We start from the raw sequence: 27,426 nt of genomic DNA, 5'->3' as shown, positions 1-27,426 counted from the left end.
TTCACCAAGCATTGAAAGTCTTTTGGGATCTTCTCTCAGCCTGCTTCTCTGGCCTTATCTTCCCTGTTCTTCATATGAGCTACCCAATCTAGGCTCTTTCCTTCGGGACTTTCTTCATTCTGTGGCTTTGTTCATGCCCTTCCTTCCATTGGGATGGCCCTGTTTAATTTTTACCTTTTGAATCCTACCCATCTTTACAGCCCAGTTCAATTACTACCTTCTTTGTGAACCCTTCCCTGAATCTCCTCAGTCCTCTGAATGCTAATAATGGCTAATATTTACTGAGTGCCTTAAAGTTTACAAAGTACTTTACATGTATTTAGTCCTTGCACTAACTCTGTGAAGTAAGCACTCAGGTGGTTCTATCCCCATCTTATCAAGGAAGAAACCCAGAGGTTTGGGTTACATGACTTGCCCAGGGTGATGCCCATTAGTCACTGTCAAAGGTGGGATTAGAACTCAGGTCTCCCCTGACTCCGAGTCCAGGCCTCTCTTCCACTCTTCTTAGCTCTATTATGAAACCTGTACCTTCTACCTTGTATTATTTTATTACAGAATTCTTTCCCTCCATGAAATCAGGGTCTCTTTTTTCACTTGGGTATCCCTTACAGCCTTCCACCTGTTAGGTTGCATGTTGCATAGGCATTCACTAAACATCTGCTGAATCGATTAGTTTTGAGTGCTCAGGAACTGGCCACGCATCATGTGGGCACATTTTTATTTTCGGATGTGTTTGTGATGGGCTGCTTCACAGCTTCCAGTGTCTTCACCCACCACCCGTTCTCTGGTACTCCTGGCTGAGAAGCGCTCGCGTTTCAGAATTCTGAGAAGAGTTGGTAATGTGTGTGCTTGTTCTCGGGCCTTCCACGGCTCTCCCTGTTACATTCCCCCAAAATGTCAGTGGGCCCTTAAATAGGAGAAAAGTTAAAATGTAATGAGCGTAATGTTCCTTTGATGTAACAGTGTTATAGAATCAGGTGTTCTATTCATTCTCTGTTTAAAATGATGCCTGTTTGATCCCATTATAGCCATTCAAACTTAATAACTAGAGAAAGGAATGTGGAGGGAGAGCAAGGAGCGGAGCAGAGGGAAGGTATTAAGTCACATGGTTATCTTAACCAGCTGGATTCAGACATTCTAATTGTAGGTAGCTTATGTTATAGAGGTGGTATAAATATAATGAGCCTTTGGTAATTGACTCATTAAATACTGATTTTTTCCTCCATATAGAATATTCACTATGGCTTATTATAGTCATTTGGGTTAATATCTACACCTATTTGCAGATCAGAGTTTCATAAAGGCATGGCCTGCCAATGACCCCTCCGTTGTCTTAAGGATGCCTCTTACCCACAAGTCCCAGAGATTGTCCAGGATGATGGCCGGAGCTATGCACTGATCTTTCGCATTGTTGTTGGCGTAGGTGGCCTCCTTTGATTGTGCTTTGAAAAAGAGTAGCCAGTAATAGGCTTCACATTTTAGTACAGTTAGATCTCTTGATTGGGACGGGGGGAGGTACAGAGTGGAAGCCTGCATGCCTGGTAGGCTGATCGTGGGTCTCTTCGTGGCCACGTGTGGTTGGTGTGCTTGTCGCAGGAGAGGCAGTGAGTCTAACGCAGTGATGGCGAGACTGGGGGCCTGGAGGCCTGAGTCAAACCCACACTCTGATGCCATGGGACCCTGGGCTTGTCGTACAAACTCCCCAAGTCTTAGCTTCTCTGTCTTTGCAGTGGGGCTTGTGATAATGTCTAAGCACTATGTGAATGAGCATTATTATTTGTGAAATGTCTTAATCGGCGTATCATCAGGCCACATCCATGTGCAGTGTTTTTCTTTATTTAAGATAGCCAAGTGGAATTCTTTTTGCCATAACAAAATACATAAAAAGAGAGCAAGTAAGTCCCTCAAAGACCCATCCTGGGGCCCTGCTCCCGGGAGACAGTGAATACATGTCTGTGTGCTTGAATCAGAGCCAGGGGCTTGACGTTCTTATATCACAGAAGAAAAGACCACATCTCTACCGTAGAGGTGGTAGGGCTCTCACATTGGCCTTTGCATTACTGGAAAGAAAGGGAAGGCTCAAAAGTGGGGTTGTCTGACGAGTGGAATTGCACTTGTATTGTCTGAGCTGCTGGGGAGGGGGTTGTGCTGCCTGTCCCTGAGGAAGACCTCAACGTCCCCTTCCCTTTGTGTGTTTGTAGAAGATGAAGATGACGGTTCTTACAAGAAGACGGAGGAGCCCAAGCAGATGAGTCAAGAGGCCACTCACACTCCAGGTAAGTCACTGGGCAGTTGCCTCTCTCTCTGAGGATACTTTGGTTTGGTGTCCCTTCTTTGGGTTCTGCCTCTCACTGCTAGGAGGAGAGAGAGGATGTGTAACCTCCTCTCCCCAGGTGCCTTCCCTAGCCTGGGTGTCCTGGGGCAGCAGGGGGCTGCTTAGCTCCTTTTAAAGGTGGCTTCGGAGGCCCCCTGGTGCCTCCTCTGGCCTGGGTGTCCTAGGGCAGCAGCATGCTGCTTAGCCCCTTTTAGGGGTGGATTTGAAGGACCCCAGGTACCTCATTTGGCCTGGGTGTCCTGGGGCAGCACCCAGGCGGCTTAGCCCCTTTTAGGGGTGAATTTGAAGGCACCCAGGTGCCTCCTCTGGCTGGGTGTCCTGGGGCAGCAGTGGGCTGCTTAGCCCCTTTTAGGGGTGGATTTGAAGGCCCCCAGATGCCTCCTCTGGTCTGGGTGTCCTGGGGCAGCAGCAGGCTGCTTAGCCCCACTTAGGATGCATGAAAACCGCTTGAGAAGGATTTATAAAGTAAGCCAATTTCTACAAGGTATTCCTTCCTGAATTACTGTGTAATGACTCAATTAGCTTTCATTTCTGCACAAAGGAGATTTAGTTGCATAAATTAGCTTATCATCATTGAGGAAGTGTCACTGCTAAAGGACAGTTTATAGATACAACATGCAGTCGCTGTCAAACCTATAAGAATGTAATATAGACATCTGTGTATACTTTGTGCTTGAGCAGAACAGACTTCTGCCATTCAGAGAGGAGCAGGGGACAACAAGCCGCCCAGGGGACTGGCAATGTAGACGTCTCTGAAAAGGTCAACTTGACACGGGCTCTGACAATCGACCCACGGCTCTGTCTTCTTTGATAAAAATCAGATAAACCTAAGACCACTAATTGATCTGCAGCCGGTTTAAATGTTGGCCATGCATATCTTCATTGCATATGATTAGCACAGAGGTGGATGAATCAGGTCAGAAATGCCAGCGTCCAGTGACAGCAGCAGAAACATGGGATGGGGCGCCCATGGCCAGGGGCCTGGAGGGACTGGCCTCCTTATCAGCTTCCACTTGGTGAAGTGCCCGGGGCCCTCAGTGCAAAACCAGCTGGTCTGGGCAGCCTGGCCTGGCTGGATGCAGAGAACAAATCCCCTTCTGGCCCAAGGAGGGGGCGGAGTCATTGAGCCAACCAAGGCTTTACACGGGGAGGAAGGGAAGAGTGGCTTCTTATCAGGATTGTACACCTCTCCCCTGGCCACTGTCAGCTGTGGCCAGGTTGGCCCTATCCCAGCATGTCCTGTAAAGAATCGTGGCCCTGGTCACCTTCCCCTCTATCGTGTGTCTCATCCATCACTCTCCCAGTGCTGTCATAGAAAGGACAAGGAGTGTGTGTTCAGGAAATTGCTTTCCAGAGCCCTTCCTACTGTGACATGTGGAAAGGAAACAGAGGCCTGGTTTCCGGACCGACACAGGAAGGCCGGAGCAGGTTGCTGCAAAGGGTTTGGGTTTGCTTTTCTCAGAAAGGAAGTAAGGATGAAGACATGCGATGTTGGCCCTCCAACTCTGGGAGCATTCGGCCCTTGCTGCCAGCCCCCAGGCCCTACCCCTAGCAAGGGGCCTGGATTCCCTTGTCATTTCAATGCATACCTTCCTCTGGTAGTGGGTCAGGAAACCCTTGCCAAGAGTGAGGAGTCTGGCGCCCAGCCTGGCTCCAGATGTGGAAGGTGTGTGCACACAGGAGAGACATTACACATATTCTGGCTCAAGGAAACTTTATTTTTCAAAGTCTTTGGAGTAACTTAGCGCGTTGTGGCTTTTCAGAGCTCTCAGCCTCTCTCAGCAGCCCCAGAGCAGCGCACAGATTCTTCTCCATGGTGACATGAAATTCTTTTCAAGCAACAGCCTTAATGCTTTTGCATAGCAGTGACCTTTGACCTCCTCTGGGCTGACAGATAGGTAACCTGAGAAGTTTGTTTGCCATGTAGGGCAGCGAATTGACAAGGGTATTACCATCTCGCTGAGCATCACATGACGTGAACTTCTAACCTTACCCAAGAATGTTATGTGTTTTCCACTTTGAATAATTTTGCTAGCAAAAAAAATTTTTTTACAAGACTCCAAAGATGCTTAAGCACAAGAAAAGTCAGGCTTTCCCCCAGCATAAAAGGTGGTTTTCACATTCCTCCTTGCTCCCATTTTTGTTGATGTTGGTTTTTCGTGGTGACGAGGGCTGGCCATTGAAGGAGATTGGCAGAGGCTGCTTCAGATTTCTGCCCTCAGACGCGGCAGGAACCTGGGCATGAACAATAGTCTGGAGTCCTCTGCCTCTGCCTTGCTCTTTTCCCATAAATGTGATGCTGGCATCTTGCACAGCCTATGGGTGTGTGCTCAGAAACCTGAAAACTTCGAAATCCATTTCATTGTTGCTAAAGTTGAACGTAGTGATTGTTTGTCAGTTCAGGCTGATTCAGAACTGTGAATTTAAACTCCCATCACAATCATGGGACCTTCCTGCTGTCCTGGACTTTTTAAAGGGAGAGAGGGGAAGGACAGCCCATGGTGTTCACCTCAATTTCTTTTGCTTCTGTTTATTCTCATCAGTGTAAACATGAGGAGGTGTTTCACCTAATTTTGGAAATACGTCAGTATGTGGAACCAGCCAGAAGGAAGTAATAATCTCTGCCCAGGATGCAAAGCACTGAGCAGATTTAATTTATATGTGAGTGTGCACACCCACCCAGGGTTGGCTTCCTCAGGCTGGGCTCCAGGATTCTTTCTGGCCCATCTATCTCATATATTTTGAGCACAGTAAACAATACCACCTCCTCTCTGGAAGGGGCTTCGCTTAAGAAATATTGCTTCCGAGGATGTGTCTGCCCTTAATGTAATGTAGGTGTATAGCAACATTTTTTTCTTTAACAATCAGAGATGCGTATGGTCCCCAGGGATTAGAATGATTCTGTGGCTTAATTTTTCATGTTCACAGTTCCTGTCTAGCACTCACTCACTGCCATCCCAGGAAGACGAAGGTGGTTGTGGTTCCACTTTCCCTGGCATCTTTTCCTTCGTTACGTTGGCATCTTCGCTTTATACCCGGCAGTGTTTGAGGACATTGGGATCTTAGCGTGTGTTCTGTTTATGTTGGGAATATTCATGTTTCCATAAAACTTGACTTGCCACCAGCCCTGGCTTCCCATATGGGACAAGAAGCTGGGCTTGGCTGGGAGGAAGAGCTTCAGGGCGAGGGAAGGCCCAGTCTCCAGACAGCTTTTCCAGCAGGGCCAGATCCCAGCTCTGAGATTTAATGAAATGCTCGGGGCACACATCGAGAAAGAGGCATCTTGCACACAGTGGGGGTCTCTCTTCCCCTAGATGTGCTCATGTAACTCCCATTAGTCTTAATGGGAGCTTCACCAAGCGCATCCACAGGAAAAGAGACCCCAACATGATAAGGATTATACGTTAGAAATCACTGCGGACTTTCCTTTTCAAACCATCCCCTCCTTTGCAAATCCATTTGGGGGAAAGGGGAAGCGGCTTGTGGCTGCGAGTGTGAAAGGAAGAAGAGGCAGCAGGGACGTCTGGGAAAGCCCTTGGGAATTCTGTGGCCCCCGCCAGAAAAGAGCCTTTGCCCTAGTTCTCAGCCGGAGTCTGTGGCTTCAGTGTTCTGGGCTAAAGCTTGGGCAGCAGAGGGCAGAGTCCTGTGGAAACACCACTCTTTGTTAGCTAGTTGGGGGAGCAGGGGAAGAAGAAATGCATGATGGGGCCTTCAGCTAATTGGGGAGGCAGGGGAAAGGGGGGAGGTGTATAGTAGGACCCTCAGTTAATAGGGGGAGGAAAGGGGTGCATAATGGGGCCCTCAGCTAGTTGGGGAGGAAGGAGAAAGGGGGAAGATGTATAATGGGGCCCTCAGCTAATGGGGGAGGCAGGGGAAAGGGGGGAGATGCATAATAGGGCCCTCAGCTAATGGGAGGAGAAAGAGGGGAACATAATGGGGCCCTCAGCTAATGGGGGAGGCAGGGGAAACAGGGAAGATGCATAATAGGCCCTCAGCTAATATGGGAGAAAGAGGGGAACATAATGGGGCCCTTAGCTAATGGGGGAGGCAGGAAAAAGGGGGAAGATGTGTAATAGGGCCCTCAGCTAATGGGGGCTGAGGAGAGGAGAGGGAAAGATGCATAATGGGGCCCTCAGCTAATGGGGGAGGAAGGGGGTACATAATGGGGCCCTCATCTAATTGAGGAGGTAGGGGAAAGGGAGGAGATGTATAATGGGGCCTTCCCCTAATGGGGGGGGCTGAGGAGAGGAGAGGGAAAGATGCATAATGGGGCCCTCAGCTAATTGGGGAGTAGAAGGGCAAGGAGGGGGGAGATTCATAATAGGACCTTCTCTTGAGTCCAGGGCCTTAACTTTTAAACTGACACCAACCAACTGTGCACGACCCAACCTGAGATCCCTTTAGCCACTGATCTAATGTTCCTGTGGTTCTACAACTTCCAAGTCACCATTTGTCTAAATCAGCAGTGGGGAACCTGCAGCCTCGAGGCCACATGTGGACTTCTAGGTCCTCAGGTGCAGCCTTTTGACTGAGTCCAAGTTTTACAGAACAAATTCTTTTATTAAGGGGATTTGTTCTATAAAGTTTGGATTTAGTCAAAGGGCCACACTTGAGGACCTAGAGGGCCACATGTAGCCGCAGGTTCCCCACCCCTGGTCTAAATAAATGTTTTTTAAAGAAATCAGCCACTTTGTTGATATAAGTAATTTTTGAAAAACCCACAATGTTTTGGAGTGAGGATGTGACCAGCCCGAGTGCCCTCTAGTGTCCTTCCAGAGAAGATGCGGGTCAGGGACGCTGAATAAGGAGAATTAGGTGTGAAGGGCCTTCTTGGGGCCGCCTGGGCTCCTAGGCTTCTCCCCTTCCTGCTGCTGCAGCCAATGACAAGCCCTCAGAAGGTCAGTGTGGAGATGTCAAGAACGTTTCACTTTTATTTTTCTTCTTGAGAAAGTAAGAAAAAAAAAAGCTTTTAGTCCAAGAGAATGTTTGAAGGGGCCAGCGCCGTGGCGTGTTTGCTTTGTCGGAAGGATAACGGGACACAAAAACTAGTTTTCCGGGCTCCTAAACTTGGGTGATTCGCACCATTCGGTTTGGACATTTCGGCTTTGGTTATCGAAGATTTCGTTCATTTCCTGTCATCTAACCCATTGTTCAGAAATTCCAAATCTGATGTGGTAGATTCCCAGCCTGATGACGCGCTAACGCCTGGGTCAGTGCCGATCGCCGGCGAGCCTGCTGTTCAGAGCAGTGTCACACAGCCCAGGTGACAGTCCAGATGCAGCCTCTCTCACTCTCTTTATCCTCTCATGTTACAAGATGCCATCCCCGTGAGAGCACGTCCGTGTTCTCTCTGGTTCCTAGATATGTGGGCAGCTCCCTGGTAGGACTTCCATTCTCTTTGAGCTAACTCACAAAGACTCAGTTATCACAGAATGAAGAACAGGAAGCCATTTTCAGTGTAAGAGAGGCCCTGTTGCCTTTAGCTCTGTCCTGTGAGTGTCCAGAGATGTCCGTGGCATTGTAAGCGTCTGACAAAGCATTTATTACTCTGTTATTGTGGTATTACAGAGCAAAGAGCGCTGAATGATCAATCAGTTAATGGGCTGTATGGCAGTTTGAACACGTCACATCTATCGTGCTTACGGCGGTAGAAGGATGCGTTTGGAATGCCCATGTGCGCTGTATGTTTATTCAGAGCTGATGAAAATGTTGGTCGAAAGGTGCAACTTCACCTTTGGCACTTCCAAAGCCACCATAATATTTCAGCAAGTGCAGTGAGACATAGAGGGTGGGGGGGGGGGGATCCTTCCTTAATCCTCTTGTACCAGGCAGCTGGGTATGACTTGGATTTATTATTTTTTTATCCAGTGTCCCAGACCTTACGGATGGTTATTTCATAAATTATCATTGAGATATTGCTCATTACATGGTATAACATGTTTCTCTTCTGAGTCAGATGTGAACAAACCTGGTGTATTGGGTAAAACGTCACGGAGGCAAGATTTGAGGCGGGTTTCGTCAGAATCTGTTTTTGCTTCATGTCTTAGATAGAAAAGAAAAAACCAAGTAAAATTTAGATGCTGAAAAGTATAACTTTTGGGAAAATAATGTAATATTGTGAGCAGAATTCTTTCCCGTAAAATCTTTGAATTGGGTCAAGATTCTTGTCTTTTAAAAAAAATGTTAGTGGCTTACATTTGAAGCATTCGTTGCTAATTGGTTCCTAAAAAATGAGGTCTTGTTACGTGAGAGATATAACTCATGTTTCCTCTTCCTTCTTTCCAGCAGACAGAAGCACTGATTATGCTAATTTTTACCAAGGTCTGTGGGACTGCACAGGGACTGTTCCTGATGAGTTGTCCTTTAAACGTGGTGACGTTATCTACATTCTCAGCAAGGTAGGCTACGAAAATTGATGATTATAAAGGGGGGAAAATTCAGCTTTAAATGTTTGGCTATACAATATGGGAAAAAAAAATACACCCACTGGCATTCTCTGAGGTCCTTTTTAACAATTAGAAGTTCAAATAATTAATTAGTTTGTCAAGTGAAATACAATCAAACTTTAAACACAGTCAGATAACAGGATTCAACTTAAAGGTCTGTTTACCCGTCACTCTGGGTCTTGGCGAGCATCCATGAACTGACTTACCCAGAAACAATGTTCTTAGGTGAAAGTTCTCATTGTACAGTATGCTGTTATTTATTCTGCTTTTATTTCCTCTTCCTTTTTTATTCTTCTGTGTGTATTCTGATTTGGTATGCCATTCACTCCTGGAAGTACTGTTTATAGAACAAATTTTTCATCTTTGTGTAAACACAGTGAATGTTCCAGCCATGTAAAGTTAATGTTGTTTTTTTTTTTAATTCCAGCAGATTTGGGGATTTTTTAGTTGTGTGACTTGTTTAGTTGGGGATACATACATGTACACATACATATGCATACATGGAAACATAATACAGTAATGGCTCTGTGCTTTTCTGTCACAGCAGACTTTCTTTCTTCAGGCTTCTTAAGCTATGGGCCTATTTAGAAGTATTCTGTTCTTAAACGGATAATGTCTTGACTGTATCTTGGCTTAGAGTCCGAAGTCTGGCACTGATTAACTCTCTGACCTTGGACTGGATACATCTCCAAGTCCCAATTTCTCCAGCTGTAATACAGAGATAATATCTTCCCCTCTCTACTTTATAGGGATGTTGTAGAAATAAATGTGATGTTACATATGAAAACACTTCAAGCTCTTAGCAGCAAAAGCGTTCTATCAATCACAAAGCAAAGGTTTAGGGGCGGCTTTGTGCTCAGGGAAGCTATTTTAAAAGTAGCAAGACTTTTGGGACACAACCTATCTGATGCACCAATTCAACTTCATTCAACAACCATTTACTGAGCATCTGAGGCTCTGGGGTGGTACAGACCAGGCCCTGCCCTCAGGGAGATTCCTGTCTAACCTCTCCTCCTCACTCCTGAAGGTGTATAAACATTGCTGCTGTAGGATTCAACCTGTAGTTAAGTCTTTGTTAAGCAGGTCAACAGCTCATTCTGATGGCTCCTGTGGATGGGAGTTTAGCTGTCCAATTCAGTTCCTTTCAAGGACATTTCCTAGGACTCTTGAAGAATGACCTCGTGATGTCTTAGCTCACATAAGATCCTGGAGCTGGAAGGGTAGGAAACTGGGGCCCCAAGGGTTGAAGGGACCAACTCAAGGGCATGCATCTGGTAACTGGGACAAGAGGAAGGGATGAGCATTTATGAAGCACCTACTATGTGCCAGGCTAAACACTGGACACACATTATGTCATTCGATCTCCGCCTCCACCCTGGGAGATGGATGCTGTTATCATCTCTCTTTTACAGTTGAGACCGCTGAAGGGGACAGAGAGATTCAGTGACTTGCCCAGGGTCACACAGCTAGAAAGTGTCTGAGACTGAATTTGAACTCGGGTCTTCCTGACTCCAGGCCCAGAGCTCTGGCACTGTGGTGCCACCTAGCTGCCACCTCGTTAGTAAGTGTCTGGCCCAGGATTTGAACTGGATTTTCCATAACTTACATAATCACACAGGTTTAGGATTGAAAGCCAGGAAGTCTCTGAGGATCCTAAACTTATAGCAGGAACATCCTTCAGAAGCCATCTCATCCAACTCCCTCATTTTACAGATGAGAAAACTGAGGTCCCAGGAGATTCCCAAGGTCACACAGGTAGAGAGCCTCCAAGGTGGGATTTGAACCCAGGTCCTCTGATTCCAGAACTGGAGCTTTCCCCCTGTGCCCCACTGCCTTGAGTCCATCCTTTGATACTGAAGGTGTGTAGAACTTAAGGTCAGAGAAGGAAATGGAATTGACCAAGGTCACCCAGCTAGCCAGCAAGGGGCAAGCAGAAGGACAGTGGACCACTCTGGCCCTTGGACTCTAGACCCAGTGCTTTGTACACTAATGGGGAGAGAGGGACTGGGGCAGGACAAGTGGCTCCTGGCTGCAGAACCTCCTCTGACTTGCATGGGCCAGCACCTTCTCTTATCTCAGCCTCAGAGAGTGGCATGGGCCATCGGGAAGGGAAGGCACTTTCCCAGGGCAACCCAGCCAGTGTGTCTCAAACCAGACTTCCACCTCCCTGGCTTGCTCTCTCTCTAGCCACCACAGAAATCACAGCTGCCACTTAAAATCATTGCCAGTTAAAAGCACATGGACGTAAGGGACATTTTTTCCCCATTTTAAAAATTGGACAGATTTCTTTTTCATTGTTTTTTTTAAGTGATATGTGAGGCTGTCAAAATCCTGTGAGCCTGTGCTGTGTGGGGAAATCTTGGCCCATATGGGGATGATGTAGATAAGAGCCAGGGCATTTCATTATCAGTCAGGTGCCCCACAGACGAGCTCTGGGTAGTGCCCTCAGCTAACAAGATCACTTGTAGGCTGGTAATGTCATTACACTCCTATCTCAGTTCCATAATTGAAATTAAGCTCTGAAGCTTACTTTGTATTAACGTGGAACTGTCATTAAAGCGTAATTACGGAGGTGTGGCATCTTTGTCATCTTCCGTAGGGGAGGTGGTTTCTGCCCTCCCAGGATGAGTCAGAAGGGTCTAGTCAGAGGGATGAAGCCACTCATGTAGCCAGGGCTGACCGTTCTTTGGAGGGCAAGGAAGCAGCTGCCTCAGGTGGCAAACGGCAGAGGTGCCCTGGCCAGACATCTCTCCCCTCTCAGCCTGTCTCACCTCTCTCTATCTCCCCCTTTCTTCTTACTCCTTCTGTGGGTCTTTGGGGAGCCTGTGCCCCACAAGAGTTTATGTTCCCAGGGATCAAGAGGGCATGAAGTGAGCTGCCCCCCGATTAGTTTAAAAGATGAGTGTAAAAGTGTTGGTTTTTACTTGGATGTGACAGAAGACTTTTGACAAATGGAATTGATCTGAAGTGGGGAGAGGCAGAGAGTCAGGGCCTTACTTCCCATCTGAGCCCTCCCCACTCCTGACTGTGGGCAGCCTCAGCTAAGTCTCTTGGTCCCTGATTTTGTTTCTTCATCTGTAGAATGAAGAAGGTTGGCTTAATGACCTCTAGGTCTGTGATATTTCAAGCAGAGGCTGAATGACGTCTTGTTGAGGGCATGCTGGAGAAGGCATTCCTGGCTGGGTACCAGTCAGACTGGATCACAGCAGAGGCGCCTGTCTCTGCCAGCTCGGAGCATCCAGGCTTCTCCCAGGATGCTGAAGGGGGAAGAAACAGGAGAGGAGGGTGAGAAAGGGGAAGGGAAGTGAGGCAGGGAGCGGGGGGTCTTTGGACCTGTCTTGGCCAGGATGAAGGCATGGGATGCTAGGGTGTGAGGCGAGTTAGGGATGCAGGGAGACAAGAAAAGGGCAGGGGGTGATAGCACAGAAAGGCTCTGGCTGCTCCACAGCTTGCCTCGGGGCCCCTCTCCTCTCTCACGCCCATCTCCTAACAGTGTGCCTGATGACATCTACGCTGTTGTCTTTGGAAAGGACCCAACAATCTTACTCTCCCACCCCAAGATGGGTAAACACAGGCTGCTGAGATGTTGCCACTAGTTTATTTAGTATATCAACAATAGCGACAGAAATTTGGGGAACTTGGTGAGGAAGTGGTGTGGCCTGAGGATTTTTATTCCCTAAAAGGAAATGATCTCGTACGACTTCAGGGTCCATCCCAGCCCTCGCCCTCATCTGGGTGACCCTTATCTGGGTGACATTAGGCCAGAAGGTTGGACTAGAATAATCTGAGGTCCCTTCCTGCTCTGACCTTTTGTGATGCCCCGATACTGTTCATACAAGCAAAAAAAGCGCCCATTCAGAATTCAAATTTATTTAGATTCAAGGTTCACCTGGTGGCTTGCAGGGACACTTTTTAAAATACAACAAGCACATTGTTGCTGGTTATTTCCTGACCTCTGATTCTTGCCTTTTTTACTCACACTTTGTGCTGGTGTGAAATTTCACCTTTACCGTTTTCACACCATCTAGTGGCGCCAGGTGAGCAGTGCAGGTAATTGTTCTGGGCACATCCAAAATGGTGCCATGAGTCAAAGCAGTTTGGCTCTGGCTTAGCATCAACCAGGTATTGGTGACAAGCGGAAAAAACTTGCTGATGATACCAAGTTTAACATAAGCATTGAACGAATGCCTCACTAACAGTCTGACAGAGTTTGTATGGGTTCAAAGCTCCCTACAGAATTTCACCATGACCTTTCATGATCAGTTGAATCCAGTTAAACAGTGTTTTGAATAATAGTAGATTTTTGTTTATGCAGTGGCATACAATTGAAAATGCTAAGTTATCACTGTCTGATTTTACATACCACTAGAGTATCTTCTTGGTCTCTGATACTAGTCCTTTTCTTTTAAAGTAACACGGATAGTTTTCATTAAAACCATGTTCCTTGAGGCTGTAAGAATAGGCACCCTGTGGGATAGTCAGAAGGAATCCTTCATTTCAGTGGAGAACATTCTACAATTATGGATGTGATTGGAGAAGGCCTTTTTTCATTGGCTTTGACATTAGAGATTGAGCTGAATTTTGGTCTTTGTTCCTTTTTAATTGGGTGGCTTTTATTTCTTGAGAAAGATTTGTAAGGTGGTAACCACAAAGCACAGTTGACTTGGGAGATGGAAGTCCCATGCATGGGATGCTATTAACTAATAGCAGCATTTGATCCTGGAGTAAACACTGTGTGCTGTGTTATTGTGAAATAGAACTGTCAGGAGAGCTGGAGCCCTCCCCCTCCCCTTTCTCACACTTCCTAATTAGCAGCTGTCAGGGGGCTCCTGGATCTACTCATTCCCTTCTTCAAAGTGTCTGTGGCATTTTCAGAATTTTAACCTTTGCACTTTACCAATAATCAATCCAAGGGCCACTCGCCCTACAAGGAGAACCTATAACTTGGGCCTTTCAGGCTTTCTCTGCCAGGCCTCTTAAGTAAACCAAAGTGGTCAGGCCAAGAGCCCCTTGGTAGTAGTTAGGGACATTCAGGTTTTGCCTAAACTAGAACTATTTTGCCTTCCCTCTTCCACACAGTAAAATATTTTTTACCAACACTGAAATTTAAGTTATTTTTTCTTTCTTGAGGATTTTTTTATATAATTCAGCACATTCCCAAGTGTAATGAGCACAGAGTTTGTATGTGTTTTAATTGAAGGCTACATCACCAGAGTGAGTTACCACTCCAAAATGATAGCTTGGGTTTTAATTTCTTTAACATGACAGTCAGCCAAAGCCTTTCGAGACAGATGAACCTTTTCATTGATCTTCAGGAATTGAGCACTAACAGCCAAAACTAAGGTTAAACTTCCTTGCCAAGCTTGAGTGTGTTTGTGCTTTAAGCTTAAAACAGGAGAACAACACATTCATGAATCTAGATTGTATGGAATGTTATCGTTTCAGCATCAGCATCTGATGGGGGTTATTTGGCCTGAAATTCAGTTCGATTCAACAAGCATTCATTATTCACCTACTATGTGTAAGGCACTGGGAATTAAAACCACTAAGTAGTCTCTGCCGTCAGGGAAATTATGGGGTGAGGAGAGAAGCAGAAAAGTCCATCCAAAGTGTCTCTACAGTCCTTCTTAGAGAGGGCAGGGAGCCCTCCCAGCCTGGGGGAAATCAAGGCCAGCCCCCAGAGGCACCTGAGCGGAGCCTTGAAGGGAACTGGACGTTTGAGTAGGGGCCATGCCCGACATCTATGCTTCCCAAGCCACACGTTCTCTTGCATTATCTATCAATGTGAAATCATCAGAAAAGTGCCTACCACGTTCTTACCCTTCTTTTTCACCTTTCATGAGTGATTTACTGAAGAGTTGGCCTTCTGCACAAAGGGTGGCTCCTTCATCCCCACAGTAAGAGGAGAAGAAGAGAATGAGGAAAAAAACAATCCTGAGGCATGTGCTCCACTAATGCAGCCTGGGGCAGAGGAGGCCTGAGAGTTCTAGCTTTTAAAAGAGTTTTTAAAATTTAAAAACAAAAAAACCAAAGACTGAGGAGTGGGATGGGCAAAGCCCTGTCTAGGGGCCCAAAGCAAAGTGAGAACTTCTGTCATCTCTTGGCTAAGTTTTAAATAATGAGCTCACCTTTTTCTAATGGTTGGTTCATCACATTCACCCCAATCATTTGATTCACATGATGAGAATAGAAAGGCTGAGTTGCCTTTTTTTATTATTTTAAATATTCAAAAAATTTGATGGCGGTCCATTAGTGTAGTGCATTACAGAGTGAGTTTTGGCCCTCCTAACTTTTTATCCATCATCATCTAACCCGTTCTGGGCCCCAAGTCAGACGGCTGGTTTTGAAAGGTTCCATAGGACAGCTCTATTTACAGCACCTGGACCTCATCTGCTGACAGGGAACCTATCTATTTTAACCAAGGACAGTCTCTTTCCCCACTATTCATTCTACCTTGTTGTTGGGGGAAGTCGATATTTCCACCTGTTGATGCCCACTGCCCTTGAGTTTCTTTGTGTCAGGTTGCATTTGGTTAACAACGTCATGGGCGTGCACCCCACAGATTCGCCTCCATCCTGAGCTGACCTGGCCCCAAGCCCAAGTGCACAAGGGGCAATGTCTCCACGGTCGAGGGGCATGCTTCCCACAATGTGCTCTTCAGTAAGAGAAGCAGCCCCAGAGAAACAACGGGAAACCACAGCAGACACCAATGGATTCTCAGGTCCTGCTGAAGGGAGGACACTGTGCTAAGCACGTTAGTCAACACTGTGCATTTGCTTGGTTTCTTTTGTATGCTGGGCACAGGCACAGAAGACAAAGTTCTGCCTTTTGTTTGAATGGAAGTGGGGCTTGGCCTCAGTGAAGGGACTGCCAGGCCGGCGTGAGGCCCAGGGTACGAGGACAGGCCTTCTCTCCTGCACAAGGCACCACCTAGACCGAGTCTGGAAAGAAAACAGCCATTCTTGTGCAGGAGGCAGAGGGGAAGAGCGAGGGTCTATGCACAGGAAACAGACAATCACTGTAAGGGGTACCTGGGGCTGTGTATGAGAACCAGCAAGAGGCCAGAATGGCAGGACCATCGGCCATATGAAGAGGGGTCATGTGTGACCCTAGAGAGGGAGCTTGGAAGAAGGCTTTAAAGAGCCGTAGATACCCAACCGAGGAATTTCTCTTTGACACTAGAATTAATATTGAGGAGTGGGATGTGTTCAAGTGTACCATCATACCCAGGCCATGTGCATGGTCCATAGAGCTGAACAGGGCGTAAAGTCAATGAGGTTTAGCACCCAATTTCATCTAGCTTTTGTTGAGTACGATGCCCTGTACACAGCAGGCACTCAGTCTGTGTACATTTGGTCATTTAAAGGGCCTCCGTTCAAATCTCCTTCCAGGGCCTCCTCTTTGGGAGCTCCCACAGAGATGGGAAGGTCTCAGGCCCTGAGCAGAAGCTCAGCCATGGTGGCTTATGCAGGGGGAGGTTAGGACTCGTCTTGAGGGGGTCCAGGAGAATGGAAGGAGTCCCCCCCCCCCACCACAGTATACTCTCAGGATCTGCTCTCACACCCTGCCACCTCTGCTGGGCCTGAAGTGAGAGAACTTCTTAGAGATGTGCCACCACGGACACCATAGACGCTAGTTGGCTGGTTGAACCATTTAACAGTGATGCCCACAGAGGTACTTACTACCTTCTGACTTCTTTTACCCTGTCTTTAGATCAGTTAATGGAACATTTTAGAAGGTCTGTTGCTCCTTCAGCCTTTGCCCAGCCCACCTGACTAGGCCCATGGGGGTGGGTGGCCCAGCCAATTGTGAGCCGCTACAATGCTGCCTTCATCACAACTCTGCCCTTCCCCCTCCTGATCCGAAGGGCTCAGGTTCCACCTCTGGGAGCCCTCTCGGCAGAGGGAGCCTGGCCAAGGAGCAGGGGGGAGGGTGGGGCAGTAACCATGGTCCATGATGTAAAGAAAGGCTCTGCCCCCTCTATCGGACAGAGGGCCCCTTCCAGCTGTAGGTCAGGGGTGTGCTGGGGAGGAGGGGGAGGGGGAGTTCATTCAGAAGGTATTTCAGAGGGTTCCAGTGCCTCGGGGTCATCATGTGTACCCGCACACACACATGCACATCTCCATATCTACATACACATACATACATATGCACAGACGCACACATATATACGCCAACACATACATATGCACACATAAGTGTACGCACACACATATGCCTGTACGCCTACACATCTACATACACATACATATATGCACACGCATACATACATACACACATAGCCATACATCACATACACACACATGCCCACACGCACATGCAAAGATACATTATACACGTACACACATACCTGAACACGCACATGCGCATGCACACACATGCATGTATGCACACGCATACACACATGTACATGCACACACGTATCTCCATATCTGCATACATATGCACACATAAGTGTACGCACACGCATATGCCTGTACGCCTGCACATCTACATGCACATATATATGCACACGCATACATGTATACATACACAGCCATACATCACATACATGCACACACATGCCCACACGCACATGCAAAGATACATTATACATGCACGCACATGCCTGAACACGCACACACATACACATGTATACACGCATCTATACACATATGCACACACATACACGCATGTACATGCACACACACGTGTATTTCTGTTCAGTTGTGTCCGACTCTTCATGACCCCATTTGGGTCTTCCTTGCCACTTCCTTCTCCAGCTCGTTTTACAGATGAGGACGCTGAGGCAAATAGGGTGAAGTGACTTGCCCAGGGTTCTTATCTACTAGGCCACCCAGCTATATATGTGTTTCTGCACACGTGTTTATGCACATATAAGCACACATGCATATATACATATATACAAATACATGTATACACGCATATAGGCATTGAAAAGTACAGGAGTTTAAGTTAAATAATCCTATGATACGCCATCCCTCCCCCACATTAAATCTGGTTGTCAGGACTAACCTAGCTGTGGAATGTTCCCAGAAGATCTCTATTTCACCCTTGGGGAGACTGAGGCTCAGAGAGGAGAAGGTCATCCAGCTGGTGAGTGTCTGAGGTGGGATTTGAATCTGGTTCTGAGTGACTCCATGCCCCCAGGCCGCCTCCCACAAAGGTGCCCCCTGTAGCCACACTGCGCTCTGTGGCTTACTCAGTTCCTTCCACTGGCATTTCCCTATTTTTATCAAAACAGGAGACAGAAGATTTCCCCTTCCCCTCCTCCCCTGCCAACAAAACCACGAAACTTGACTTCCCTGGCAGCTGAAGTTCCAGAGAAGTTGGGCTTTAGTGGCAGAGATGTGACTGTGAAGCCATCAGGCCGATTTCCAGACGTCGCATGGTGGCCCCTCTTGGCTTTTTCCCTCAGACCTGTCCATTTCCTATTTGCCTTTTTTCAGGGGCTGCATAAAAAAGGAACAGCTGGCCGGACGCTTTGGTTGTTGTTGGTTTTTTGTAATAGCTGCACGTTGGGGAAACTAGGAAGTGACTCTGCAGAGTAGCTCTGAGGCAGATATTTAAAGATTTTGAAGAGGTGTCCAATTCAAAAGGTGCGTGCTCTCTGGAAAAAATCTCTGCTCTAGGCCCCAATTGTTTTTTCCATTGGTGACTAGAAAGCTCTTCTTCTGAATTGATAACTTATAAGCTGACAAATAATGTTAAAATTAACCAGTTCCTAAGGAACAAATAGCTAGTGTCTGGAGATAAAATCACCTTGGTTTTGCCGAAGGGCTTGTGTGTGTTTGGGAAACAGACTGCCGTCATCATCGCCCTCTGGTCCTAACCTGTCCTGCACCTGTTGCTTTCAAACAGTGAAAACCAATGCCTGGAAGAGTGGGGCCCCCTCCCCCAAAGCCCTATTAATGCTGAGACTTGGGATAAGAAGGAAGCTTTTGAGCAGATGGTTTCTAGAAAGTGGATGATAAACCAGGAGGAATGGCCTCAATCTGAAAAGGACTTAAGTCACTAACATGGCCCCACTTAGGTGTAAAATGATATGCCAGCAGCAGAGACAGATTAGTTAACAAGTACACATCTCCTGATTCTTTGGCCAGTCTTTAGTTTGGCTGAACTAGCTTTTTCCCTTTTGCATGGACATTCTCAAAATGACACAATCACTGTATTTTGCAGCTTTAATAACTATTAATTGGCACCTTATGCTTTGATCATTAAACAAAACAGAGGATCCAAATAATTTGCTAGTCTGAAATATGAAAAGAGAGTATCTAGGGGAGGAGGGAAGGGGAGGAAGCCTTCACTCTCCACCACAATTGGGTGCTTTTTCTGAATTTTTTTTTTGGCTTTTACTACCGTATTGCTTTCTGCCTGGAAGCCATTCATTTCGCAGATACTGAGTTTCTTTGGAGTGTTATTTTCATACAGTGAGCATCCTCACACCTCTGGACCTTGATCGCATTCCCACAGAGGAGAAAGAAGCTTTGTGCTAGTAATTACCTAACATTGTCAGAAACTGACTGCAGGCCTCTTTCTAGTGATAACAGAATAACCGCATAATGTAGCTTTATAGCACATGATTAATAGAAAATAATTACACGTCTTACAAAGGGATGCAATATTTCTTATAAATTGACTAGAATGGTTTCCTATAGATTAAAGGACTCTTCATTATTTTATCAGGCCTCCTGAAGCCTAGCCACTTGCCTAGGTTAGCATTTTAGTGGATGTGAAGAGCTGACCCGAGGGAGGGATCCCGGATGGCAGACCTTGTATGGACCGGACAGCTCTTGGATGCTCCATGCATGACGGCAGGCTCTCTGACCTTTAAGAACGCATGGAGATTTAGATGGCAGAGTGGAGGAAGGGGGGAGGTTTCTTCATCTATTTATTCCTCCTCTTTACTGCCAATATATAGAGTTAGGTCTTTTAAAAAATGGCCCATATGTGACATTACTCAACAATACTGTCATTGGCATGTGGACAAAAAGATAACATTGGATCGATGGCATTATTTTGTCCACTGTAAGCAGTTTATAATTAAGAATAAATCAGATTTTTTTAGGATGAGAAGGGAAACCAAGGTGTAGAGTATATTTGTGGGAGGAGCCTTTGGGTTATGGGGAATCTTCAGGGCAAACAAAGCTGGGAATCCCATTCTCCCAGAACCAGGAAGCCTGTGAAGTACAGTCATTCCAATTTACAGACTGCAAATGGTTTGATTGGGATTCATGTGGCTCTGGAGGCTCATACAAAGGGTAGTAATGATCAAAGTAAAAGCGTCAATGTTGGGAGGCTTGTCTACATCCTTCCGTGGCTGCCACCAATCCATAAATTAGCTTACTGGATTTTTACATCCTTGTATTTTATTGGATCTCTTAACTTCACACAGGAGCATAAAATGAAATTATTTCCAAATGGAAAGACATGAAAATTTGGTGTTTTTAAATGAACCTTTCTGATTTAAATTCTCTTGAGATTTTAGCATATATTTTGGGAAGTATATATTTCATGGTTTCTTGATTTGTTTAACTTATTTACATAAAACCCCCAAGACACATTTTAGTCCAAAACTTTTTTCCCCCTTCATATGAATTTTCAGTCATTTGTTTATAGCAGAAGCAGTTCACCCTGCTGTTTCTTCCTGTGGCTCTCCGTTTGGTGAATCTCACTGGTTGGCCCATGGCATGGGATCCTACCTGCTATGAAACGTGTTATTGCTTCTTTTGGGAAGAGTGATTTGTTGGCAGTAGGTTTCTTTAAATCCAGCATAATGAGTGTGAGTTGGCATTTTGAAAGGGAGATGATGCCTTTAGTCAAAAGTAGAATTTGTGAAGGGAACAGAACAGGTATGAGAAAAATGAGTGTTTTCTCCTGTGTTAGTTTTAGTATAAACATTTTAAACCCTGTTTTGAAAGTAGTTCCCCAGAATCATGTTTGGGCCATAACGTGTTCAACCAATCTTTACTACCCCCTCCCTTTACCAAAGGGAATCACTTTTGTGGGTTACAGCCCCAAGATGATGGGGATTAGATCTCTCTGCACCTTTGGCATGATAAGTTGGTTGCTTGGTTGCTGCCCTCTATTCTCAGAGGACTGAAGTGACATCATGATGTTGGCTTCAAGGTACAGTGCCTCAGGCCAGGCTGTAGCTGATCAGACCAATACGAACTTGGAATGCTCTACCACAGGGTGAGGTGGCGGCAGGGGGGGGGGGGGGCAACTAGTCCATATGAACGTTTGGAGTATGTCACGGACAAGTGGGAAGGAATAGACCCTTTTTCCCTATTCACCAGCCCAGTGTGGATGCTTTCAAAGAGCTTTGTGCGCTAGAAGAAAGATGAAATTATTCTGCATTATGTATTGGGAAATAATCAGGTTCATTGCTCTAAAGAGAACAAGGAAAGGAGTATTATTTCAAGTTTACATGGATTGGTATTTGTAAAGCCTGAGAAATAATAATAATGATAGCTATCATTTATATAGATCCTTAAGGTTTGCAACACATTTTACAATGATTTCATTGGAGGGAGGTGATGTTGTTGTCCCCTGTTTACAAATGAGGGAACTGAGGCTGAAAGAGAGGGAGTCCTGTTCAATCTGCACCATGCCGGGCCACCCGCCTACCCCACGTAGTGCAGCCAAGGAGGCAGAATCACAGGCTTCACCAAGGTCATGCTTCTTATGGTAAAAGTACCCACTTAGTCATTAGATGGACAATGATAATCATCTGCCAGGTGGCAAGCTCCTGGAGGGTGGGGACTGGCTTGGGCCTCTTTTTGTATCCCCAGCATTCAGCGCAGTGCCTGGCACACACAGTAGGCACTCAATAAATGTTTGTTGATATCTATAATAGTTTGCATTTCTCAAGGACTCGATGGCTACAGGGAACTTTCACATGCGTGATCTTTGCACACAGCAGGTGCTTAATTGGGTGGTGATAATAAATGCTTGTCAGATTGGCTTGGCTCACATTTGATCCACACAACAGTCTTGTGAGATATATATGGCAAGTCTTATCGTGCCCTTTTCAGAGACAAGGAAACTGAGACACAAATAAGCTGTTAATTGCCCACAGTCGTACAGCTCCCGGGTGCAGGTGACACTCTAACATGGGTCTTTTGACTTTGCATTCAGTGCTCAAGAGCAATTAATAATAATCATCATCATAACCATTTGGCATTGAGCATCGTCTTTCAGGGCCTTACAGAGAAGAAATTTGGACTCCACTTTATCCACTGCATTCATGGTACTAACCCTCTCTTGTTCATTCAGACCTTGTTTAGTTACCTTACCTCTGACTCTTCTCTTGAGCCACACATGGCTTCTGTCACCAGAATATTCATCATCTTTGAAATGCCACTGTTTCCATCCATTTCAACTTATAAAAATGATATTCTGAAACGCAGGTGTTAAATAAGTCCTCGTTCTGCTAATTTTCTACCTCTTTCCTATGTTTAGGGAAAATGTTCGTCTTTTCTCTTTTTTCTTCTGGTAGTCGCCTCTGACCCCCTGACACTACGGGGGAAGCCCAAGGCCCAGCACCCCCCTCTCACCTCCCTATTACTAGGTTGCACGTACTCAAATCGGGGTAGTTAGATCAGTTTTCCCTAAATGTACCGATTTAATAGTCAGCCTGCTGTAAATTTAATTTCCGAATTACTTTTGCCCTCCTCCCTCACTTAAGCAGTATCTGTACATATTTATCCATGAATCTGGGAAGTTGGAACAGTCCTAATCAATTGAATTGCTGTTGGCATTGATTTTAAAATATTTATCTTATAGCAAAGAATTAAATTGAGATCCCTTAATGCTCGCAAGAGGATTGCTTTTGGAAGATATATCTCTTGAAACTTGTAATTCATTTTATTTTCTATGTATCTCACTAAAATTAGATAAATTTCGAGTAAGAATCCATCCCGACACATAACTTGCGTAAGAAGTGCTGCCCTGGTGGCAGGGGCTGGGGACAAGCTTACTTATCTCTCCTCACACACTTGATGGATTTCTGAAACTCTTCATGGGAATCCTTTTTTTCCTCAATAGAATCCAATTTTCCCGTTATAATTTTTAGAGATATTCTTATTTTTCTGGCTTTAAAGTGGCAATGGTTCTTCAAACTTCACTTTCACATTTCTTTCTCTAGTAGTTCATGCTCCATCAACCACACTAATTATTCATGGGCTGCAGCCCTTTCTGCCCATGACCCTTGTGGGGTTTGGTGCTTTTTTTGTGTGTGTGAGTCTGTCTGGTTTTTTGTTTTTGTTTTTGGTGAAGCCAAGACTTCTCTGGCTACATGAATAATCTCTCTCACCCTTATCCTATCTTCTACTTCCGTGGAATGAAAAAACAAACCAGCTAAGGCAGACCCTACCTGTATACTTCCGCCTCCTTCACATACTGTGATTACACCTTGGGGTTGGGGATCTCAGATTAAGTTGCTATTTCAGAGTTCTTTAAGAAACCCATAAAAATTGGAATTTAAGCATTGGACAAAAGCCAGAAGAAAGGTGTAGTCGCCTGATGTGGTGGCGGGTGGGGCTGTGTGTACTGGATGAATCCGTTGTTTTTTTTTTCTATGCTGAGTAAATGCATTGTCTTGTAAGTTCATTTAAATCTTTGCCTAACAGCATTTTTGAAAGTGCCCAGAAACAAAAAGATTCTAATGTTTCAATTTTCAGTTCAAGTCCTAACTTTATAAAGAAAGAAAATGTTTGTAAGAAGTTGCATACCAACTGGATTGCATTTCTCCCTGACTAAAGGTTAATATTGCATATTGTCTTCAATTAGGACTACAATAGATTTGGCTGGTGGGTAGGAGAAATGAAGGGAACCATTGGCTTGGTGCCTAAAGCCTACATAATGGAGATGTATGATATTTGAGAGTCCTGGGTAAGTACATTTTAATCCAATCTTCTGTAATGGCTCATATGTTCTCTTGTTCTGGGTTGTTTTTTTTTTTTTAACATGTCTTTCCCTTTTTTGAAATTGTCGTAGTGGGTCTGTCAAAGATTGTTTTCTTTCCACCCTTGGAAAAAAATGTTTAATTAAAAAAAAGCTTTGTGAAATTTCTCTTGGAAGTAGCTAGCTACTTTTCTCATCTACCTTTTCTTTGTAGAAATCCTTCTCATAGCCCTGTTGGTGGGCTTCTGAATCACATCTAAAAACATCAGCTTTTTTCAAATCAGCAAATCCTAACATTTAGAAATGAAGAAAGAAGTTGGAGCTTGACTTTTCGTTATAGTCCAAGAGACACTGTGGATTTAGCAAGACCATCCATGCATCGAGTGATGACTTCTCTTCTTTCTCCATGTTTCAGAAAGTCATCAGTATCTCCTTTCCATTCATCTTTGCCTGTAATTTTATACAGTCCTCCTTTACAGTGTTTTAATGATCATAGATTAAAGGAAAGTTATGCTCAGCAATCTGGTACACACAGGAAAATTATTATACTTTTTGCTGTCCTGCGTGAGAAGCAATCGTAGTTTTTATTTATTCAGCTCCTTTGTGTGAATCCAATCATTTGGCTCTGTGGAAGAACCCAGCACTGTTTCTCAAATGTCAGATGACCATTCTTATCAGGAGTTTTATAATGCCTATTACTTACAATAAGTGAAGTTTTGTGGCTGCGATGTCTAATTTCACCAACATTTCCACTTAATATATCTTAATGAGGCAAGTTTTAAAGTAGGCCCTCTGCACTCAGAGAATGTGATAAAGTGCTGGGAGTGATTTATTTGGTATTTCACATAGTAGTGACCTTTTATCCTGAAAGAAGTTATACCTTATTGGTAAGTTTACATCATATTAAATGTGATCACAAGAAGGAAAAATACCGGAATGGAAAAACACAGCGTACTGTCAGCTTTGTCGTTCAAAACCATTTGGGTTATCTGCAGCATGACTGCAGAGACATTGGGGCTGCATCACTTTTGAATGTACTCTACCCCATTCGCTAGAAGAGCTCCCACTGCCATCATAAGAAAGAGTTTCCTGTTGTATTTGGTGAAAGAAGTTGTCATTTTAAACTTAGACACCTCCCTTGGCCGGTGAGCTCATGGCTAGATGATGAAATGCAGACTTGTTTAGAGCTAGACAGGGCCTTTGGTATCCCCTGGTCCACTCCCATAACTTTATTAACGAGAAAAGAGGTGCAAATCTGTGGAACATTCGTCTGCCAGCAGGTAAACCTGTGATGATGTTAGCTCCACAGTGGAGTGATGGCCTGCTGCCCACCTTTGGCAGATAGGGGAGCAAAATGCCCTAGATTCTGATAGGATCTGAGAGGCCTTTACTGGAGATCTTGGCTCCTTATCGGCAGCTCATTAAGTTAGATGACCCGCTCCCTGGGCTTTCCTTCCTGTACTCCCAGGGGGTGTGGGCATAAAGCAGCCTTCCCCCTTTTTAAAAACAATACAAAAATATTTACAAAAACAACAGGATTTGGGGATATCGAAGCTGCTGGGAGTATTTCATCTTCATCCTATCATCACTGTGAAATTGGCAAACTCGTTTTTGTGATCAAATTATATTAATTTCACGCATAAAAAAATAACAAAGGTCAAATTGCCTTTCCACTATAATTTAGAAAAAAATTGATATCTTAGTCTTAAGAAAAAATCAGATACATTTGAGCATCTAAATCAAACTAGCAAAAATAGGTGACCTTGGCCTGGAGAGAAACTTCCATGTCACGAGGCAAAGCAAACTTGATTTTCCAAGTTAAGTTGCTAAAAAGAGAAAAACACCCGGGTAGAGGGAAGCTGATGGGCATGGGTTCTGGGAAGCTTTCCGCATTGCCACGTTGGGCCAGTAGATGGCAGCAGATTTTCATCACATGGGGAACCATTTTGAAACCCTTCCCCCACATGGGCTACAGTCATCTCTAATTTAGAACATTGGGAGAATTCCTTCTGTTTTTTTTTTTCTTTTACTGTTAATCCAGGAGAGGGAGTCCTTTGCCAAGCGATGAATAACAATGTCTGTCCAGACATTCTCCCATTGATGGTGGCGTGAAGGCCTCCAGCCCCCACTGCTATTTTCCTGGGGCTCTTTGGGGGAGGGTGAAGAAGTGAAGAAAGGTGACCCACCATTTAGAGGGAGAATCATGATCACGATGTCCATTTCCTTAGATCCAGCTCCAAGCAATGTGTGGAGACTTGATGAAATCGTTTGTATATCACAGGGAAAAGTTTTCTTGACACCCTGAACAGTATTGCACACTCCAGTCGAGCATAATATCATTAATGTGATTTTAAACACCGTGCATTAGAAAAGATTCTATTTGCTGTGTTTTCATTCTGTTTGCTTCACTTTTATTTGTTTTTCTATGAACAGTTAGAGAGCCAATTTTTTTCAAAGGTGATTGTAAGTCATATTTTATATAGCATTTTGCTTGATTATTTGCACTGTACTGAATTTGTACGCTGTTGCCATTAGATCTTACAATAATGTTCCACTCTGCAAATTTTTAAGGTTCAAATAAAGTTTAATTGTTTGCAAACTGTTATGATGCTAATAATTCAACAGCCTGCTGTGTTACTAATGAAATTACTTTGTTATGATTAATTTGGAAAATAGTGTGTTGATTGTAGTAATTAAGCACAACAAGGTGCAGTGAATGATTCTAATGCCATCTGGCCTCCAAACTGAATGAAGAAATGAAATAGGGCTGTCATCGGAATGTATTCAAAATAGTAAGGATAATACAAATGTCTGTTATTGCTGAGGGACCAAGACTTAACCACAGATTGCTCTACGCTCTGGTTCCTACTTTTATACACGGAACATTTTCTCTGGTGGAAGAGTCCCAGTCGGCCCGTGTTCTTGAGGCATACTGAAGGGATCATTCTTTTTGCCTTCAGTGGATGGTGGTGGATTTGGTATCAGCTAGTTGTAATTACAGATAATCCTAGAAAGCATCCTACCCTCATTGGAAAACTCTCAAGTTCCACCCCTCTCTGGGTCACTGCTCCAGTCCAGGTCTGTGCTCTGCTATTGCTGTGAGGACCCAACCTCACCCAACCCTTACGAGGACAACATTCTAGGCCAGGGCTGGTCCTGGTGCAGTGGTCAGCCAGGTGTTATGGCAATCCAAAAAATAAATCAGGGTCCTTCCACAGTGAAAAGAGCATAAAGACCACAAGTCAGTCGTTGCACTCTTTCACATATAGTACGTGCTTAATAAATGTTTATGGGATGACTGACTTCTACAGTGTTGGGAGACACTGAACTGTGCCACCAGCTGGCTCCATGTCCTTGAACAAGTGAGTCTGAGTCCATCCTCAGCCTCAGGCCCATCTGTACAATAACAGAGTCGGCCTATGTCATTTTGGAAGGCTCTTCAAGCTCTAGAGTTATTCATCATGTGGCCACCAGCAATTTGGGTCCTGAAGGTCCAGCCATGAGAACATCAAGGCTGCCGCCAGCATGGCCCACAAGGCTGAGTTATGCTGATGGAACCTGCCCAGGGTTTGGGGAGTCCTGGACCTTTCAGGTTTTTCCAGACCAGTTCTTCTGCTCCCCTCACAAAGAAGTGCTTTCTGGTCACTACTCCCTCTCTCAAACAGAGAGGAGACAGTCTGTGGGGTCATGAATATTAGGGGGATTCAGGCTTCATTGAGCCATTGAAAACCCACAGCT

General features: G+C 45.1%; 1 protein-coding gene across 2 annotated transcripts in view; it reads left to right on the top strand.

Moving 5' to 3' along the window:
- SKAP2 (src kinase associated phosphoprotein 2) overlaps positions 1 to 26,287 on the top strand; it is a 180,831-nt gene extending 154,544 nt beyond the window's left edge. Inside the window, exons 10-13 of one of the 2 annotated variants that reach the window (XM_036761294.1) lie at positions 2,202 to 2,276; positions 8,621 to 8,733; positions 23,575 to 23,676; positions 25,730 to 26,287. In XM_036761294.1, coding sequence (XP_036617189.1) covers positions 2,202 to 2,276; positions 8,621 to 8,733; positions 23,575 to 23,667 — 281 coding nt within the window. In that variant the 3' untranslated portion in view covers positions 23,668 to 23,676; positions 25,730 to 26,287. Of the gene's footprint in view, positions 1 to 2,201; positions 2,277 to 8,620; positions 8,734 to 23,574; positions 23,677 to 23,902; positions 24,653 to 25,729 lie in introns of those variants that run through there. The other variant, XM_036761295.1, reaches the window with a different exon arrangement.
- Positions 26,288 to 27,426: the final 1,139 nt, after the last annotated feature.

Source organism: Trichosurus vulpecula, chromosome 5 (assembly GCF_011100635.1).
Source record: "Trichosurus vulpecula isolate mTriVul1 chromosome 5, mTriVul1.pri, whole genome shotgun sequence".
NCBI lineage: Eukaryota > Metazoa > Chordata > Mammalia > Diprotodontia > Phalangeridae > Trichosurus > Trichosurus vulpecula.
This window is presented reverse-complemented; position numbering and strand designations above follow the sequence as displayed.